This window comes from Marmota flaviventris, chromosome 10 (assembly GCF_047511675.1).
Source record: "Marmota flaviventris isolate mMarFla1 chromosome 10, mMarFla1.hap1, whole genome shotgun sequence".
Taxonomy (NCBI): domain Eukaryota; kingdom Metazoa; phylum Chordata; class Mammalia; order Rodentia; family Sciuridae; genus Marmota; species Marmota flaviventris.
Window position 1 is genome coordinate 56,016,039 of NC_092507.1, and position 16,779 is coordinate 56,032,817.

Genomic DNA, 16,779 nt, shown 5'->3' on the forward strand with positions numbered 1-16,779 from the left:
TCTGATGAGACTGGTTAAGTACTCTGCCCAAATTTGCCCAGAATCCTTCAGGCAAGAACTCAGGTGGGTGGAGCTGCTACAAGAATCCAGGCAAGACCAGGCAGAAGGGCCAGGACTTTCCCTAACTTTTTCATACATCACCTGGACACCCAGAGCTAAGAGTCATACTGTCTTTCTAGATAAGATAAATGTAAACTGTTTTATTTTTTTTCTCCTCCTCCACCATATTTAAATTACATTCTACCTAGCCTGCGGCATTAAAAAAAGAAAGAAAGAAAACAGTGATCCAGAAAATAAACATGGATCATGCAGGGGGAGAGACCAGGTGTCTAAAAAGAGTGAACCAGTTCTTTTCTTTCTTCCCCTCAGTTCTAAAATGTTTTCAGTTTTCCTCTTCAGTCTGCCTTACCCAGGGAGGGGATTATGGTTAGGCTTCAAAAGAAACAAGGGAGTGTTGTGGACAGGAAGCAGATTCTCTCCGCAGCTCTCCCACAGATCTGTTGCTGGCTCTCAGGGCCACAGCCAGCCAGCTAAATGTCAGTTCAGTGCACCCCAGCAGTCCCTCACCACACTACCTCCATCGCCCGGTGACTAAGCTGTTTCAACAGCTGTGTTATTGCTGGAGTGAGGCCAGTATTATTCACACAGAGCATTTGTCTCATATGGCTTATGGGGAGAATTACTGCAGAATTTGGGGTTCTGTGGGCAAATAAGGTCCTTCCTTGATTAATCATCTGGGGCATTTCCTAAAGTTCTGGTGGCAATGGGATACCATTCTGCTGCTACTCAGGCTTCTAGAAGATGGACAGATTCAGAACATTACAAAGAGGACAAGAGAGGCATACGAATGTGAGGGAAAGGAGCATTATGGACAAGCATGACCCTTGGTTGAGCCATGGAAGATCTCTATTGCCCCTTCCTTGATGAAAGCTACCCACATCAACAGGAGTGGTAAGAAGGACTTCCTTTCCATTCTTCCATTCCCTGTCTTTCCCTTGAAATCCTTTCTCTGCACTTGTAGCTAATGTTAGCAACTCTTTGCCTCTGCTGACCTCTTCAGGCATCTCTCCACAGTCTTGCCCCTTAGCACCATCTGGGGCAGCATCCTGCCATGCACACCTTCCTTAGCCTGGGACTTCCCTTTCGTGCCATTTATGTCCATATCACTCATGGATGTTCATGTCAATTGCTCAGCAAGTGGGTCCTGGTAGCTTGTCATCTCCTCTGCTACTTCACATTCCTAGCCTCTGACTCCACATTGAGTGCGGGAGGTAGGTGCTCCATTACTCACAGTTGAATAAATCAACCCACACTCCCTTATGTTGAAGGGTGACAGGAGACAGGAAAAGGTGTTTCCTGTGGGCGGAGGGAATTTCTATTTCTAGTCCAGCTAAATCTGCTTTCAAGAGCATTATTAGGGATGCTGAAAGGTCAGAAAATAATCCAAAGAATTAATCAATGGGATGGCACTGAATTAAAAAGCTTCTGCATGGCAAAGGAAATAAGAGCATGAAGAGAGAACCTGCAGAATGGGAGAAAATCTTTGCCAGCAACTTTTCTGACAGAGGATTAATATCCAGAATATATAAAGAACTCAAAAACAAAAAACCAAAAAGAAACCCAGTCAAGAAATGGGCAAATGGGCTAAACAGATACTTCCAAAAGAAGATATACAAGTGGCTTGCAAATATATGAAAAAAAAATGTTTAACATCTCTAGCAATCAAGGAAAGGCAAACAACACTGAGATTTCATCTTACTCCAGGTAGAATGGCAATAATACAAATAATAAGTGCTAGAGAGGATGTGGTGGGGGGGATGATACTTTTACACTGTTGGTGAGATTACAAATTAGTACAACCACTATGGAAATCAATATGGAAGTTCCTCAGCAGACTATAAGTGGAACCATTGTGTGATCCAGCTATTAGCATTTGTCCTAAGGAATTAAAGTCATCATGCTATACTGTATACGGATACCCATGTTTATAGCAGCACAATTCATAACAGCCAAGCTATGGAACTAGCCTAGGTGCCCATCAACTGATGAATGGTTGTAGCATACGTACGCAATGGAGTTTTGTTCAGCCATAAGAAAGAATGAAATTATATCACTTGGTAGGAAAATAGGTAGAACTTGAAAGCATTGTGAAGTGAAATAAGCCAACGTCAGAAAATCAAGGGTCATATGCGGAAGCTAGAGAGTAAAAAGAGAAAAGAGGGGGATCTCCTGAAAATAGAAGGGGACAAAGGGGAGGAGGATGGGAGACACTAGAGGATGGAATTGACCGAATTATATTGTTATATTATGTGCTGGTGTGAGGCTGTAACAACAAATTCCACTATTATGTATAATTATGATGCACCAATAAAAATTATAAAGCATTCAAAAAGAAAAAAAAAAAAAAGGAGCCCAATTACTGCTGTCCCTTCTAAGTTCTCACCAGGCACCAGCAGATACCACTTTTTGATATTGAATTGACCTGAGAAATGTGTGTTCTTATAAAGGCAGCATGGAATTCATTTAATTTATTTATTTACTATTTTGGAATTTTAAAAATAAATGAAACAATGATTCTTAGAAACTTGCCTTTTTGAGTGCTTACTAAGTGGAGACGTTTTCACCCGTACAGATGCCTGGCAGATAAAAACAATCATGGGCAATCTCACAACAAGGAAACAAGACCGGTGGTCAGACTGCTAAAGTCTGAAAGAGACTAGTGGATTTGGTGGATTCACAGCTCTAGCTTATGTCAGTGAGTCACGTGTTAGGAGAACTGCTGCTCCCTCTAGGAAGGCAGTTATTCATTGTACAAGGTAAGTCACTTTACACACTGTGTTCTTTCACTGAGTGTTGAAGTTTGATCCGGTGCTGATGAAAGTTCCTTCTTATTCTAATATCTTAGGAAAGTAGAAATCAAAACAACAGCAGCTGTCTAATTGCCTTCTCTACCTTTAAGGCACTGGGGCAAAAAACAAAGAACTGTAAACCATTCCTGCCCTCAGGACACCTACTATGGCCTTGGAGTGATAAGGGACAAGAATTTGAAGTTAACAATTAACAAATGCAAAAGTCCCACAGCACCAGGTACCTATCAGTACTTGAGGAAAAAAAAAAAAAAAAACTTTGTCATGACTATAAAAAGAGAAAAGTGAATTTCAACAGCCCCCCTCCCCTCAACCCCCAGAATATATTTCTGCTGTTGGCAAGGAAAGAAGAGAGGAGATAGAAAGTGCATGCAGGAAGAGCCACCTACTAGAAGGGATCCCGTCTGTCTCATGGAAAAGCTTTGTTTCTGACAAGTTTCGCAGAGGAAAAAGTAGGCTAGAACAAGCTTTTTATTTCCAACCCACCTTTTCTTCCTTCCCATGAATGAGGAGGGGATACAAATGAGAGCAGGCAGCCAGGGAGAAAAATAATATGGCTGGTGGATCCTGACCTCTTGGATTCCTGCCAACAGAGAAGCCCGAGAGGCAACATTTAATTGTGGAAAAACCAGCCTGGCTCTCCTCTTATCTTTTTTCCTCTGTGACTTAAACCCACAATTACTGGCAACCCCTGGATTCCGAGTCACTCAGCTGGTGGTGGCGCAGTGGCTGTGTCTGTAGCTAAAAAGCAACAGGGAGTGGGATTTTACCTGCCCTGAAGCCAGCCCAGGGAGAACATGGCCCTAACCCAGGTTTAGCACTGCTCCCATTAAAAAGTTCACAGATGCCCTCCCATCAGAACACCTCCAAGTGAGAAGTCCAGATAAGAAAAAAGTAATGTGATTTCCAGCTGCTGTATAATTCAAAGGACAAGCGATGAGTCTCCAATCCTGAATTCTACCATTTCATTTCAACACTAGATATGTGATTCTCAATTCCTCTTCTTAAGGATTAAACTTCCAATTTCTTAGTCTGGTCATTAAGGCAACTCACTGATAGGGCCCCTCTGTCTCTCAGGAGCTTGGATTTTTTCTCCAGTATGGATACTGGTCTGTAGCCTAATGAATGGGTTCACTTTGCAGACAATGTGTTATTTTGCAGCATTTCATGGTGGAAAAACATGGGTCCTAGTCCTGACTTTCTCACCTGAAAATCAGGTGACTTTGGACAAGTCACCTCTCATTTCAGTCTGCAGAGCTTTAAAATTTGTTCTCCAATAATGACCTAATAGAGAACAGGAGAGTTAACCTTGAACATCAATCATTGAGCATGCGTAAAAGATGCATTACAAAGGTTTCTTCCCTCAACCTGAATGCCTTTGCTTGAGTTTTTATCTTCATCCAGAAATGTTCCCATGTCCTCACTCATGTCTTATTGTTTCCTTCTAGGTTGTCTCCAAAACATCTCTTCTCCCACTTGCTTTATTACTCTAATTTCAAAACAGCTTACATGTTAATATGTTTACAGTCAAATATAACTAAATCATGACCCATGGGCACATTTTCCTAAGGAATTTCTCTAGTATTTTAAGATGTTCTTCAATTGCTTAATTGATCACAACACATAATTTGGAACTCATGGGGCATACCTAAACTATGAATGTGGAACTTCTACCTTTGGATTTAAAACTGAGTTCTATGGATAAGCTACAGGGCTTAGGATGAAATTATCTCACCTAAACTAAATGTATGAATAAGGCCTATGCACATTTTTCTCCCAGGTTTAAAGTCCTTGACCTGAAATTAATAACCACTGTCTTGAAGTAAAGAAGGACTGTGACCAGCATCTACCAGGGCCTTGTTCTGAATACTTAGCCCTGCCACATGTTTCTGGGCTTTGGATGCTCTCTCTAGAGCTCATATTTATCTTTTCTATTCAAGTCCCAGAATAATAACTACTCTTTCTGACTGAACATATACTATGTGCCAAGCACTTACAAGGTAACAGCTTTACATGTATTATTTCCAGTTTGATTCTTATAACCACTCTCTATAGGTAGCACTACTATTATCTCTATTCTGTAGATGAAGAAATGGGAGTTCACCGAAGTTTTAAAAACTTGCTTGCCAAAGGTCACATTATCTGTCAGTAGTAGGTCAAGGATTCAGCTCAAACCCTCTGGTTTGAAGTACTTAATCTCATGCTGTCATTGTTACTCCAAGTTCCTTCAGTTCCCAGAACAAAAGAAGGCTGCCTTTGGATTGTTTGTTTGCCTTTGCATAATATCACAAATTCCTACATCACCTTTAAAACTCCATCCTTCAAGATTCAACTCAAAAATTACCTTTCTAGTGAGTTCATCATTTCTACTCTGTGTTCATAGAATACTTTGGGCACTGAAGGCATTAGACATATTGGTACAATTTTTTTTTCTTTCTCTCTGAACTAGACTGTGGGCTCCTAGCTAATTATTCTGAAAATATCTTGAGTATTGACTGTGCCTAGGACAATGCTAAGTATGGGGACATAAAGATGAACAACATGCTGTTCCTGCATTCAAAAAACTCACTCTTGCAGGACAGAGAGAACAAAGAAGGGCAATAGCATTTTTTGAAGCTATATTATAAGGGATAAGCGTTTATCTTTCTTTCTTAAATCCTAAGCAACATGCTAGCCTGAAGAAGTCCAATAAGTAACAATGGAATGAATGAATGAGGTTGGCAAAGGGGCTGAAGATGCAGGGACTTTTAAATTAAAGACCTACCATCCCATTATGAAAACTCTTTGAGATTATTTATATACTGACTCACCTAAAAAATGTTTCCTGTGTTGGTGTCTATGATACATTTTTTAATGTCAGACTAAAAATACACTTCCAGTACACCAACCCTGTCTGCCTACCCAAGGACTAGAAATGAACACAAGGTAACACACCACAGAATAAAAATACAAAAATGTCACTCATTCCAACTCCAACTCTAAGGCTCATCCAATAAAGAAGCATCGAATCTCACTGAGCAGGGTCTTCTCAACAGGCTGACATTTGAAAGTGTCTAAAGTCACTTATTTACAAAACCAAAGGGATACCTAGAACATTTTATAAAGCCAAAGAATCTTGAGCAAGTCCTGGACTCTGAGCATCAGAGAGTTAAAACAGATGGGAACTTGGGGGTCACCTAGGCTAATTTCCCACTAAAAACAGGAAACCAGTTCCATAGCACTATCCCTAGACCCATGTAGGATCAAGTCTTAAAATCACACACACTTATAACCCCTCTACCGCTCAGTTAGGAGTCTTTAGATAATCCTTTAACCTCTCCTATCTTCAGCTTTTTCATTTGGCCACAGAAAATTATTAACAAGATAAGAAGAAATAAAAATAAATTCTTCATCTGAGATTGGTTGGTTGCAAGCAACAGGATTTCACCTATTCTAGCTTAAGCAGAAATTAGCTAGAAGAATACTGGAGTATCTCAGGAAAGGCAAGAGCAGAATGTGCTGATGAGCTTGCAGCCATGCACACACAGAAAGCTGTCGGAGTAAAGTCATCTTCTGTGGTCCATCATAATTATGCCACATAGTCCTTCATCCCCACTTCCTTCTTTGCATCTGATTTCTCTCTGCCAGGCAACTTTCTCTGCCATTCTGTGCATATGGGAACTATGGCTGCCCTGGTGGGCCTCAGGACTGACCAGTTTAAGTGCTGATGGAAGTGGAGCATGAATTATTGAATCAAAATTTCTTACAAGAGAGAATGTGATTGATTCCCCTTGGGCAAGGGCCCATCCCTAGTCTGATTGATCAGCTGTGGCTGGAGACTGATCACATAGCTAGCTTGCCGGCTCAGTATGGGTGATAGAACAATCAGGGAAAAGTTGGGCAAGTTCTTCAAGAAAAGGGCATGAGCCAGAGCCAAAGCCAACAACTGGCAACAGAGACAACCACTAACATCTCTGGCACAGAAGTATTTTGTAAGGAAAGCACCACCCAGTGCAAGCTATCATTGTGGTCATCTAACGATCCCCATCAGTCACCTTCTGCTTGACCATCATTAGTGGCCGGGTTCTCACAACTTGTGGAGACCACCTTTTCATTGCTGAACACCTCCAACTATTAGAACTCTTGTCTACATGACAGCAACTTTAAGATACTAAATTTAAACAGTTGCAATCTTCCCTCAAATCTTACCTTTCATGAAGGCATAATCTCACTTGTTAGGTCAGGCCTGGGCTTTTCTTTGAAGTCCTAATATGAATAACGATCAAAGCCAGAAAGAGATTTGTTGGACAACTGTTTGAAAAAACAACCTACTACTTTCGCTAGTAGAATTCTGCCTTGCCTAACAAAGGATTTTCCTACCCTTATCTAACTTCCTTTTGCTTTGAAAAGCATAACCCAGAAAATAATTTTAATTCCTTTTTTTTCTTAACCAAAATAAAGGTGTGATTTCCTCATAAAAGAAACTCACATTAGCTATGTTATATGATTGGCTGGCATTTAAATATAGAAAAGAAGACTCAAAGTTAGAAGTTGAGGTAGAAACACAAATGCATTTTCTATATAGGAGGGGTTACCATTACACAATCTGCTGCTGGTGGCTGCTCTGCTGTTCACATTATGAACGGCAATGATGTCACTAGGTTTCTATTTTTAGTAACCAGGGTATACTTGTTATGGATGCAAAGAGAATCTCCTCTTTTATGTTCTAAACTCAGAGCAGGAAATGAGACAGGTGGGTGATCTGCAGCTGTGGCACTATAAACAGGACCAACCTACCACCTAGTCTAATTTCTAGACTGCACCACATTCCCTGAAGTACAGATTGGGAGGTTTTTAAAAACTGAAAAAATGCCATTTTAGAAAGACCAGTACAACTTCTATCCAAGAATATGAGACTGCTGTTTGGTAGAAGACTAGCTGACCTGTACTGCCTAGAGCCAGCCCCCATCTGCACTCTTATTGTACAACCAGGAGATCCTGCTCTGGCTCCAGCCAACTGTGCCACGGTGGGCAAGTATCACTCCCTGAGATAAAAGGTTTCTTTATCTGGTAAATTAAAGGACTGGTCCTTTAACTTGGGCAAATCATTCATTTGCAAACCTGACAAAAGCCATAAACACTCTTACTCCAACAATGAGTATAAAAAAAATAGGACCAAATTTTTATATAGAACATCAGGGGGCTTATATAGCTCTGAACTCCACCTGTTGAACTGCCTGAAGATTACAAGCTCAAGAGCCCTGTAACATTTCTGCCAGTGCTCAGAGCCACCTGCAATAAGACAGTTGATGTTTGCTAATTATTTCTAGACTGCTCAACATTATAAATGAGTGTTAAGATGAGATCTACCTTATGTAATCTATTTCCTAATGTAAAATTGATCAACAAGCCAATGGCTGACTGGAAAGAGTGGAGAGATTGGATATACCAAACTATAAACATTACAGACCAGATGTCCCTTATCCAAAATGCTTGGGAGCAGAAGTATTTTGAGATTATATATATATTATAATGTTTTGTATGTTCATAAGGAGATATGAGGATGGGACCCAAGTATAAACATGAAATTCATTTATGTTTCACATACACCTTATACCAGAGCCTAAGGTCATTTCAGTCAATACTTTTAGTTACCTGTGTATTAATTGGGATAAAAAAAAAAGGTCTGGTGCAAAACTCTCCACTTACAGTGTCATGTTGGCACTCAGAACTAAGTTTTGGATTTTGCATCATTTCTGATTTAAAATTTTCAGATCAGGGAAACTCAGGCTGTAATAAAAAATCCTGGAAAGATTTTGGAGGAGCTCTACTCTGCTTCTGGATTTAATTTCTTCATTTTTAAATAGATAATATAAAATCATTGAGCCAGACAGAGGTTCATAGTGATGCTAATAGACAGGGAGCTCTGTAGTGAGTTTGTCTAAGTAATGTGCTTACAATAATCACACCCAGTGAAAACAAAGCCAAAGGTTCCCAAGAGCCTACCAATACCAACATGTTCACAATGGTCAGTTACAAAGGAAGAACTGTACTCATGTGCTAGAAGATTCCCTCAAGGGAAAGATAATCCATAAGTGAGAGAGAACAAACATGTCCCTAATCTTCTGTATCCAAGGTTAAACATCAGTCTTTCCCATGATGTTAATTTCTTTCCATCTCAAGTCAATAAGATGACACATACCAAGAAATCCTAGGTGCTAACCTTGGCTTGCAGGATGGGGGATTCACAATTTTATAGGAATCAAGAGATTAGTCATGAAGCCCATCTTGAACCCTGGCAACCACCTTCCCTTTTACCTAATCCTGAAAAATATCCTATTCCATTTAAGTCTCTGAGATCCTTCCGGTATATTTTGAGCTTTTTCAGCTTATCTTTTTGGGGAGGATAGGACAGGAGAGCAGAAGAAGAAGCTGATGTTTTTTTATTTCTGCCTGTTGACTCTGACTGTGGTAGCATGAAGAAATTTAAATGTAAGTTTTAAAATCTTGTGATATTGGCCTATGATGAAAATGATCCAATTAGAAATATATCTTATAAACAGAAACTGTAAGAGGCTCATGAATCAATCCCTCTTTGAGGAGGAGTGGAAGTAAAGGCTAGGAGAGTGAACTCAGGATTGCTTTTCTGTAGTTACTAAAACATGGAAATCCAGTTGAGTGACACTCCAGATGACCTGCTCCATCATAGTAGTACAGTTCCCCAGGTGTATGTCATTCCATATCCATAAAGTTCTCCCAGAAGCATCAATAAACACAGAATTAAGAAGCTTGGCTAAAGGCCAAAAATTACTTCCCGAAGGGATTCCTTGGCTACCCTTCTTCTACAAACTCACCCCATCTTAGATAATGTGAGTTTATTTTTAAAAATCAATAGATTATTTCTTTTTTCTTTTATGATGGTCTTCCCTTGATATCTATCTAACGCTCCATGACAAAGGCACAATCACGGGACGCTTGGTCATCTAACTTTAAAACATTTTGGTTAATTTTAATGTCATTCTAATTATTTTTTTCACTAGAAATGCTTTCAGTTTGGAGAAAGAAAAATCACTTGCCACTTACAAAAATAATTCTACTGCTTCATTTAGTCATTCACAGTTACAAGAGACTGATACTGGATTGTAGTATCCAGCCCAGGGCTCAAAGCAAAACAGAATGCTTTCATTATGTAAGAACAGAATATGCCTGGCTTTGCCACCCATCACTTACCAGTATTTCTTTAGCCCAAGGGATTTTTAAACCCTTGAAAATTCCAAATTTTCTGTTCAAAACAGGTCCCTCTGTCTTGAAGCTTTCTCCCTATGACTCCATTCTTCTATTTCTACCTATGTGGAAACAGCATCAGATCCCACTGGTTGAAGGGCTGAGTCCCACAAAAACCACCCCACTTCAGATACCAGGAGCAAGCACAGATTGTGGCCAATGTGAGGTATGTGACCTTTGGCCAACAATCCAGATTCCCAAGACCCTCTCCTTGGGTTGGACTAATTTGCTAGAGAATGGGACCCAAAGAAACACTTTACTTACCACTTACCAGTTTATTATAAAGGATATTACAGAGGCCAGGATTTTTAAATCTTGTTCCCACAGGGCCTAAACAGGATTTCATACAACAACAGGAACCTCTTCCAAGGGTGAGGCCCCTTGTTGGATACTGGAGATCAAGTCAAACCTCAGCCCCTTTCCTCCCCCAGGAGCCTGGAGGATAGGGCTGAAAGTCCCAACCCTCTATAATATATACTTTTTTCAAATGCATATTACTTTTTTGCATGATATGTACTCTCAAATATAATACACACATCACTTATATAAATTACCCTATATTGCCACTGCTGTCTTCCCAAAGGTACCAGCCTGAGTAAATTCTAGAATTTATCAAACAATGACCAGTTTTTATTGGGTGAGTGAATGCTTTTCTAGATATCTAAGCTTTTGTTCAAATCTCAGATCCTAGCTAAATCACCTTCAAATTGAATGATTAAAAATAATAAACATTTAGCCCCAAATAATCATAAGTTATTTAAAATATGTAGTCCTTAGATTATATTATCTGTTTGATGACCCTTCAAAGGCAGGTAAAAACTCTTGACCAGCATATATGGGAAGTCCCAGCTTTAATTCACAGCCCAAATATGATATCTCCTCTCATCGTTTGAAATTTAAATTCATTTCATAGACTGACTGGAAAAGTTTGTTTTTCTAATTAAAGAGGTCCATTCCTGACTTCTTGCATGTGAGGTAATATCATTACAACTGAATCTTTGATGAACAGGAAGCCATTCACATATAAAAAGATCTTGTTTCTCACACTCCCCGAAACTCTTTTCTCATGTCTCATTTCTTGCTGTCAGAAAGGAATCCAAGTAATGGTAAAATATAAAAGTGAACAGGCAATCTCATGCATTCTTAACACAGAATCAGAAGAAAACTCAGACTTGTCTTAAGTATTATTATAATTAAAATATCTATATTCATACATTTATATCTATCAATGAAAAAAGACAATATCATTTTTCTGTCATTATAATAAAATAACAAAATACCCATAGCTTGGTACTTTAGAAAAAAAAAAGAGGGTTATTTACTTCACAGTTTAGAAGAATGAGTCCATGACTGGGCAACCCCATCTCTTTAGTCCCTGGTGAGGAAACCATTGGCTACATCCCAATATGGTGGAAAAACCAAAAAGGAAATAGGTATGTACAGAAGAGATACATGGTAAGACAGGAAATCAGAGGGAATCAGGAGCCAGGCTCACTCTCTTTATAATTTGTTTCCATGGGGTCTAATATTAATGTAATGATTTCATAAGAATTACATTAATCTCCTCCAAGGGTGACGTCCCCAATGATATCACTCCCTACTAGGCCCCACCTCTTAAAGGTTCTACTACCTCTCAATACCCTACACAAGGAACCAAGCTTCCAACACATGAATATTCAAACTATACCTAATCTATAGCAAAGATAGTATGTATTTTGGAGCCTGAAGACATATTTGAGGGAGTAAAAAAAATAAGATATTCAAATTTCATTTACGTATAGAAATATTTTAGTGAAAGCCTCACCACCATGGGAAATTTGTTATTTAGGTTTAACATTTGCTGAGAAGTAATTCATCTATAAAATTATTAATGTAGAATTATTTCCTAGTTTCTTGTTTGGGATAAATGCTCAATACTTGAATTTAAAATCATTTTATTGATACATTTAAGCTGATAATTGTGAATACTGAGCTTTCAATACATTTCAAATGAGCTGGGAGAATTCTGAAATATCTAATGCATTTATAGTGAACTGGTAAAAAATGAAATAGAAAAAGTACTTGAGTTATTTTATACTATCAGTGAAGTATCTATAAAAATACAATTCTAGTTATAAAAAATTTCACTAAACCTACTTAAGAACTTTTTTCCCAACTTTGGTGGTATAATTAAATTTTAGAAATGTATCATCAACTTCTAAAATTTCACATGAACTCACCTGAGGCTCTAGATTATTTTACTAACTGATGCCAAATTCTAAAACTGAATTATAGGCCAGTCATTTTAAAAAATGCAAAAGGCAGAATGACAAAATCATCCAATATTTTCTTCACAATCTGAAAGCAGAACATGCAGCAAAATGCCTTCCTAAGAGTTAAACTTGGCTCTCAACAGTAGCCTGTCAGAGCAACAGGTGGCTGGAAAGTAGAACACATGACCTCAGGGTCAATTCTGAAATCTTAACCACAATTTTATTAGTATAAGCAATATATGAACAACTGGGCCCAGAATCAATGTGTCAGTGTTAATGATTACTGAAATGTTATTTAAATAACAAAACCCTTATTTCAGATTAGGAAGGGGCAAGCACCTCAATCTTTATGTTCATATTTTGGCAGAATGATACAATCCAAGAAATGTTTTCATCACAAAGCTGTGAGTTATGTAAATGTAAACAACACACAAGCCTCCCACTGGGAGGTCACCATTTAACAAGGAGTCCTAGAAAATAAGTCAGTAGTGAGCACTGAGGTTGACAGAGTGGACATCACAAGCCAGTGATGAGGGGTGTTGGAGGAAGATGAAGGGTACCTAGGAGGGAATGGAGGAGGGGAATATAGAAAATACTTGGGAAGGCTCCAGGGGCACGTGAGAGTTAGGATGTCTTGAAGGATGAGTGGATTTTCAATTGGAATTCCTTCATTTATGGGAAGGAGGTTGTTGACAAATGAGGTAGGGCTGGGGTGTGACTCAGTGGGGAGTACTTGCTGAATACCTGGAAGCCCTGGACCACGTTTTGATCCCTTGCACTGCAGGAAAAAAAGAGAAAAGAAAAAGGAAGAGAGCGCTAAGGTCACTATAATCAAAGCTGTGCAAGGGGATACTCTCTGAACATGGTCGAGGACACAGTCGGTATGTCCAGGTCAACAGTGAGAGAGAAGACCAGAATCGAAGGGCGCTGAATGCCGAGTCTTATTTGATAGTAATTAAGGTTGTCTTGTACAGAGTAATGATAAAATTAAAGTTATGTTTCTTTTATAATCTCACTAACCAAAATATAGAAATTAAAATTGGTAAAGGGGATGAACTTCAGGAACGATCATTATAATAGTTACTTTTATTTTATTCTTTAATTTTTAAATAATATTACTAAGAACTTTACATAAATTAATTTATTCCTTAAGGTGACTTGGTTAATTGGAAATTATTATCCATATTTTATAGATGACAAAATTGGCTCAGAGAGGTTCTGTAACTTGCAGGGACTTAGACCTTTTGCTGTGGGACTCCTGAGACCATTCTCTTAAAATGTATATTCTACTACTCTACCTTGTTATTGAGACATAAATCAGGGAACATATTTCAAATAAAACCTTGTTTCCTTTGAAAAGTACACATTCAGGTGGACAGCATCTCAGAAGGTTCTCCATGAGCCCATCTGGATTTCATGCCTTGTTAATCACTCTCTAGAGTGTGGGATGGCCTAACCAGTTCTTCTCTAACCAACAGAGTATAGCAGAAATGATGGTATATCACTTCCAAGACTGAATGGCCTCTCCTGGAACATACTCCTCATATTCTCCTGGGTGGGAGTCCCTGAAGGAGGACAGCTGCCATGCTGCCAGGCAGCCCCGAGGATAGTCCCACACGGGAAGGAATAGGAGCCTACCAACAACCAATGGTGAGTGCAAAAGCAGATCCCCCCACCCAATAGAGCCTGCGAGCCTTCTGATGAGACCACAGACTAGGACAACAGCTTGACCACAGCCTCAAGTGGAAGGTTGGGCCAGAGACTCTCAATTGAAGCTGTGTGTATCTTCCTGATCCCCGTTAAGTGTAGAGATAATAAATACTTACTGATTTTGAGCTCCTAAATTTTGGCTAATTTGTTACCCAGCACAAATAGAGCCAGTAGATAGCAATTATTTTAATTATTACAGAATAAACATTTTCCTTTATACTTGAAGCTAGGCATCTAAGAGATTATACCTAAAATAAACCACAAGCAACCACCCCAGGTAACAGAACACTGTGTCATCGACCTTTTTTCATCAGGCAATCTACCTGTCTTGTCCTCCTAGAATTCCTGTTACAGCCCTTGTTCTTCTTTTACTGAAGATATTTTGGGGACTAGGAATACTAAATCCCAAACCTTAAGGTTTGCAAAATCATTAAAAGACTCATCCTATGACACACTGCTTCCTTCCCAAAGCTAACACACTGTAGTGCATAATCCTTTTATTAAAGTACCTACACATTCTTTCTCATTCATAGTTTTATTGTCTTTTTTCCAGACAACCTCTCCCCTACTCCCTTACAAAAGTCATGTCTTATACAATCTTATATTCTTGGTACCTAGCACTTGCCATATAGTTGGGACTTTGAGCGAGTCAACAGATAAGAAACGGGAACGTGGGAAACAATGGTTGAATGCTCTGGGTTCTTGTGTTAGTCTGGGACTTCCTATTGGCCATTTCCTCCTATCTAGAATGCTCTTTTACTCACTTCCAAACTCAAGGCCATCTGTTTACAGGCTTCTCAAGACTCTCACCTGGAGTATGTCTGCTCACCTGCATGCATCATTGCCCCCACAGACAAACAGCCTGCCCTTTCCTTGCACTAAAGCCTTTTTTTTATGTTGCTACAGCCTCCCAGGATATACCTTGGTCAGAGCACCCAGTACACATACTGTCATAATTGGTTGTTTGTCATTTCCACTTTACCATAGCCCCTTGAAGAACAGCATCCCCATTTGTGCCTGCATGTCCAGCCATCAGGGCAGTGCCTGGCCATGGTGGACCCTCAAGAACAGTTTGAAAAGGTAAATGAGAGATTGAAGGAATGGGAAAAAGAAAACTGCATTCTAGAAAAGTATCTCAGCATAATGTACTCATTTCAGATAAGATGTCAATCAGGTACATAAATTGCTCTAATTCCTAAACAGTGTAAACTGTATGTAACTGCATATCAAGATTACTGTTGATATAGAGAATCGTAATTTGAAAAAGTGCTTCAATTTATGGATAGGCCCAGGTAGAGCAATTTTCTTTTTCTTTTTCTTTATTTTAATTAATTAATTAATTAATTAATTTTATCAGGGATTGGACTCAGGGGCACTCGACCACTGAGCCACATCCCCAGCCCTATTTTGTATATTTAGAGACAGGGTCTCACTGAGTTGCTTAGCATCTCACTTTTGCTGAGGCTGGTTTTAAACTTGCTACCCTTCTGCCTCAGCCTTCTAAACGGCTGGGATTATAGGTGTGTGCCACTGCACCCAGCCAGAGCAATTTTCAACACACCTTTTCTCTTTGCCTTGCATCCCTAATCCTATTTCAGTAAAAAAATGTTTTCTTCCTTTTCAACCTAAGATTCCCTACACCATCCCCAGATACCAAACATGTCTCAGTCTTCCATAAATCACTCAACTATCTCTTCCCCACAAAATGTTTATGTATCCCATGCTCTCAGAGTCTTGAAATGCAACAGAACTAAAAAGATAAGCTATTTTAGTGGGAAATGGGGCTCATGGAATGGCTTCCCCACTTTGATAGTGATCTTTTTCTAAGGCCATGGCTTTACTCAAAGCCCTGTGGGAAAATGCCACTTAAAAACAAAGGACCTTTCCAAAGCCCTCCAGTCACTCTGTGTGGGTGAGTTCTCTCCTGGCACCAGAAAGGTGAGGATGCTGCAAGTTAGGACAGCTTTCTGAGTTAGGACCCTAGATCTTTCATTTTGTGATCTTTTGATATTGGGCAACCTCCCCAGTGCCTAAATGAGATAATAATAGGGCCTATCTCAAGGACTCAATGGGGAAATTCAGTGCATCAATATAGGTAAAGTGCTCAGAAAGGGCCTCGAAGCAATTAGCAGACAATGATTACCAGCTGCTGCTATAATCATCATCTTCATCATCATCATCATCATCATGATGTTACCGTTATGAGGGGAATTCCCAAAGGACTGGAGGAGAGTGCACTTACTGATCTGGTTGTTCAGCTTGAAGGCGATGTCCAGTTGTAGTATAAACAGCATGAATTGGAACCAAGGACTCATCTCCATGGAGGGGAGGGGAATGTGGACAGAAAACACAATATCATTGGCTTCAATTTCCCTTGGAATTGCTTCTTCGATGTCTCGGATCTTATCACACTGATTGGGTCCCCAGGGCATTAGCCATTTTGTCTTGTGATGGTTCTTACGGACGTCCACACATTTCACTGACATGTAAGACACCGCTGTGGTGGGCCCTGGAGCTGAAAAGACAATGGTTTTCTGTTTTAGAAGACAAATATATTGAAGAGACCATTTCTAGTTAATGTTCTTTCCACTTCTGTCTTCTCTCCGGGTTTTGTACAGACTTCTACAACCTGAGATCAGTAATTCCTAGAAATCTCCCAAATCCAGGTGAGGTTCCTTCATTTACTT

At 39.4% G+C, this 16,779-nt stretch overlaps 1 protein-coding gene and 1 long non-coding RNA gene across 2 annotated transcripts in view; one reads left to right on the plus strand and one right to left on the minus strand.

Moving 5' to 3' along the window:
• The window catches only part of Wls (Wnt ligand secretion mediator), a 101,101-nt gene that overhangs the window by 49,860 nt on the left and 34,462 nt on the right, over positions 1 to 16,779 (minus strand). Inside the window, exon 2 of the mRNA XM_027949469.3 lies at positions 16,335 to 16,607. Coding sequence (XP_027805270.1) covers positions 16,335 to 16,607 — 273 coding nt within the window. The remainder of the gene's footprint in view (positions 1 to 16,334; positions 16,608 to 16,779) is intronic.
• LOC114103699 (uncharacterized) lies at positions 685 to 14,257 on the plus strand. The gene is made up of 3 exons (XR_003584718.3): positions 685 to 951; positions 2,633 to 2,816; positions 13,861 to 14,257. It is a non-coding gene; the product is annotated as an uncharacterized lncRNA (long non-coding RNA).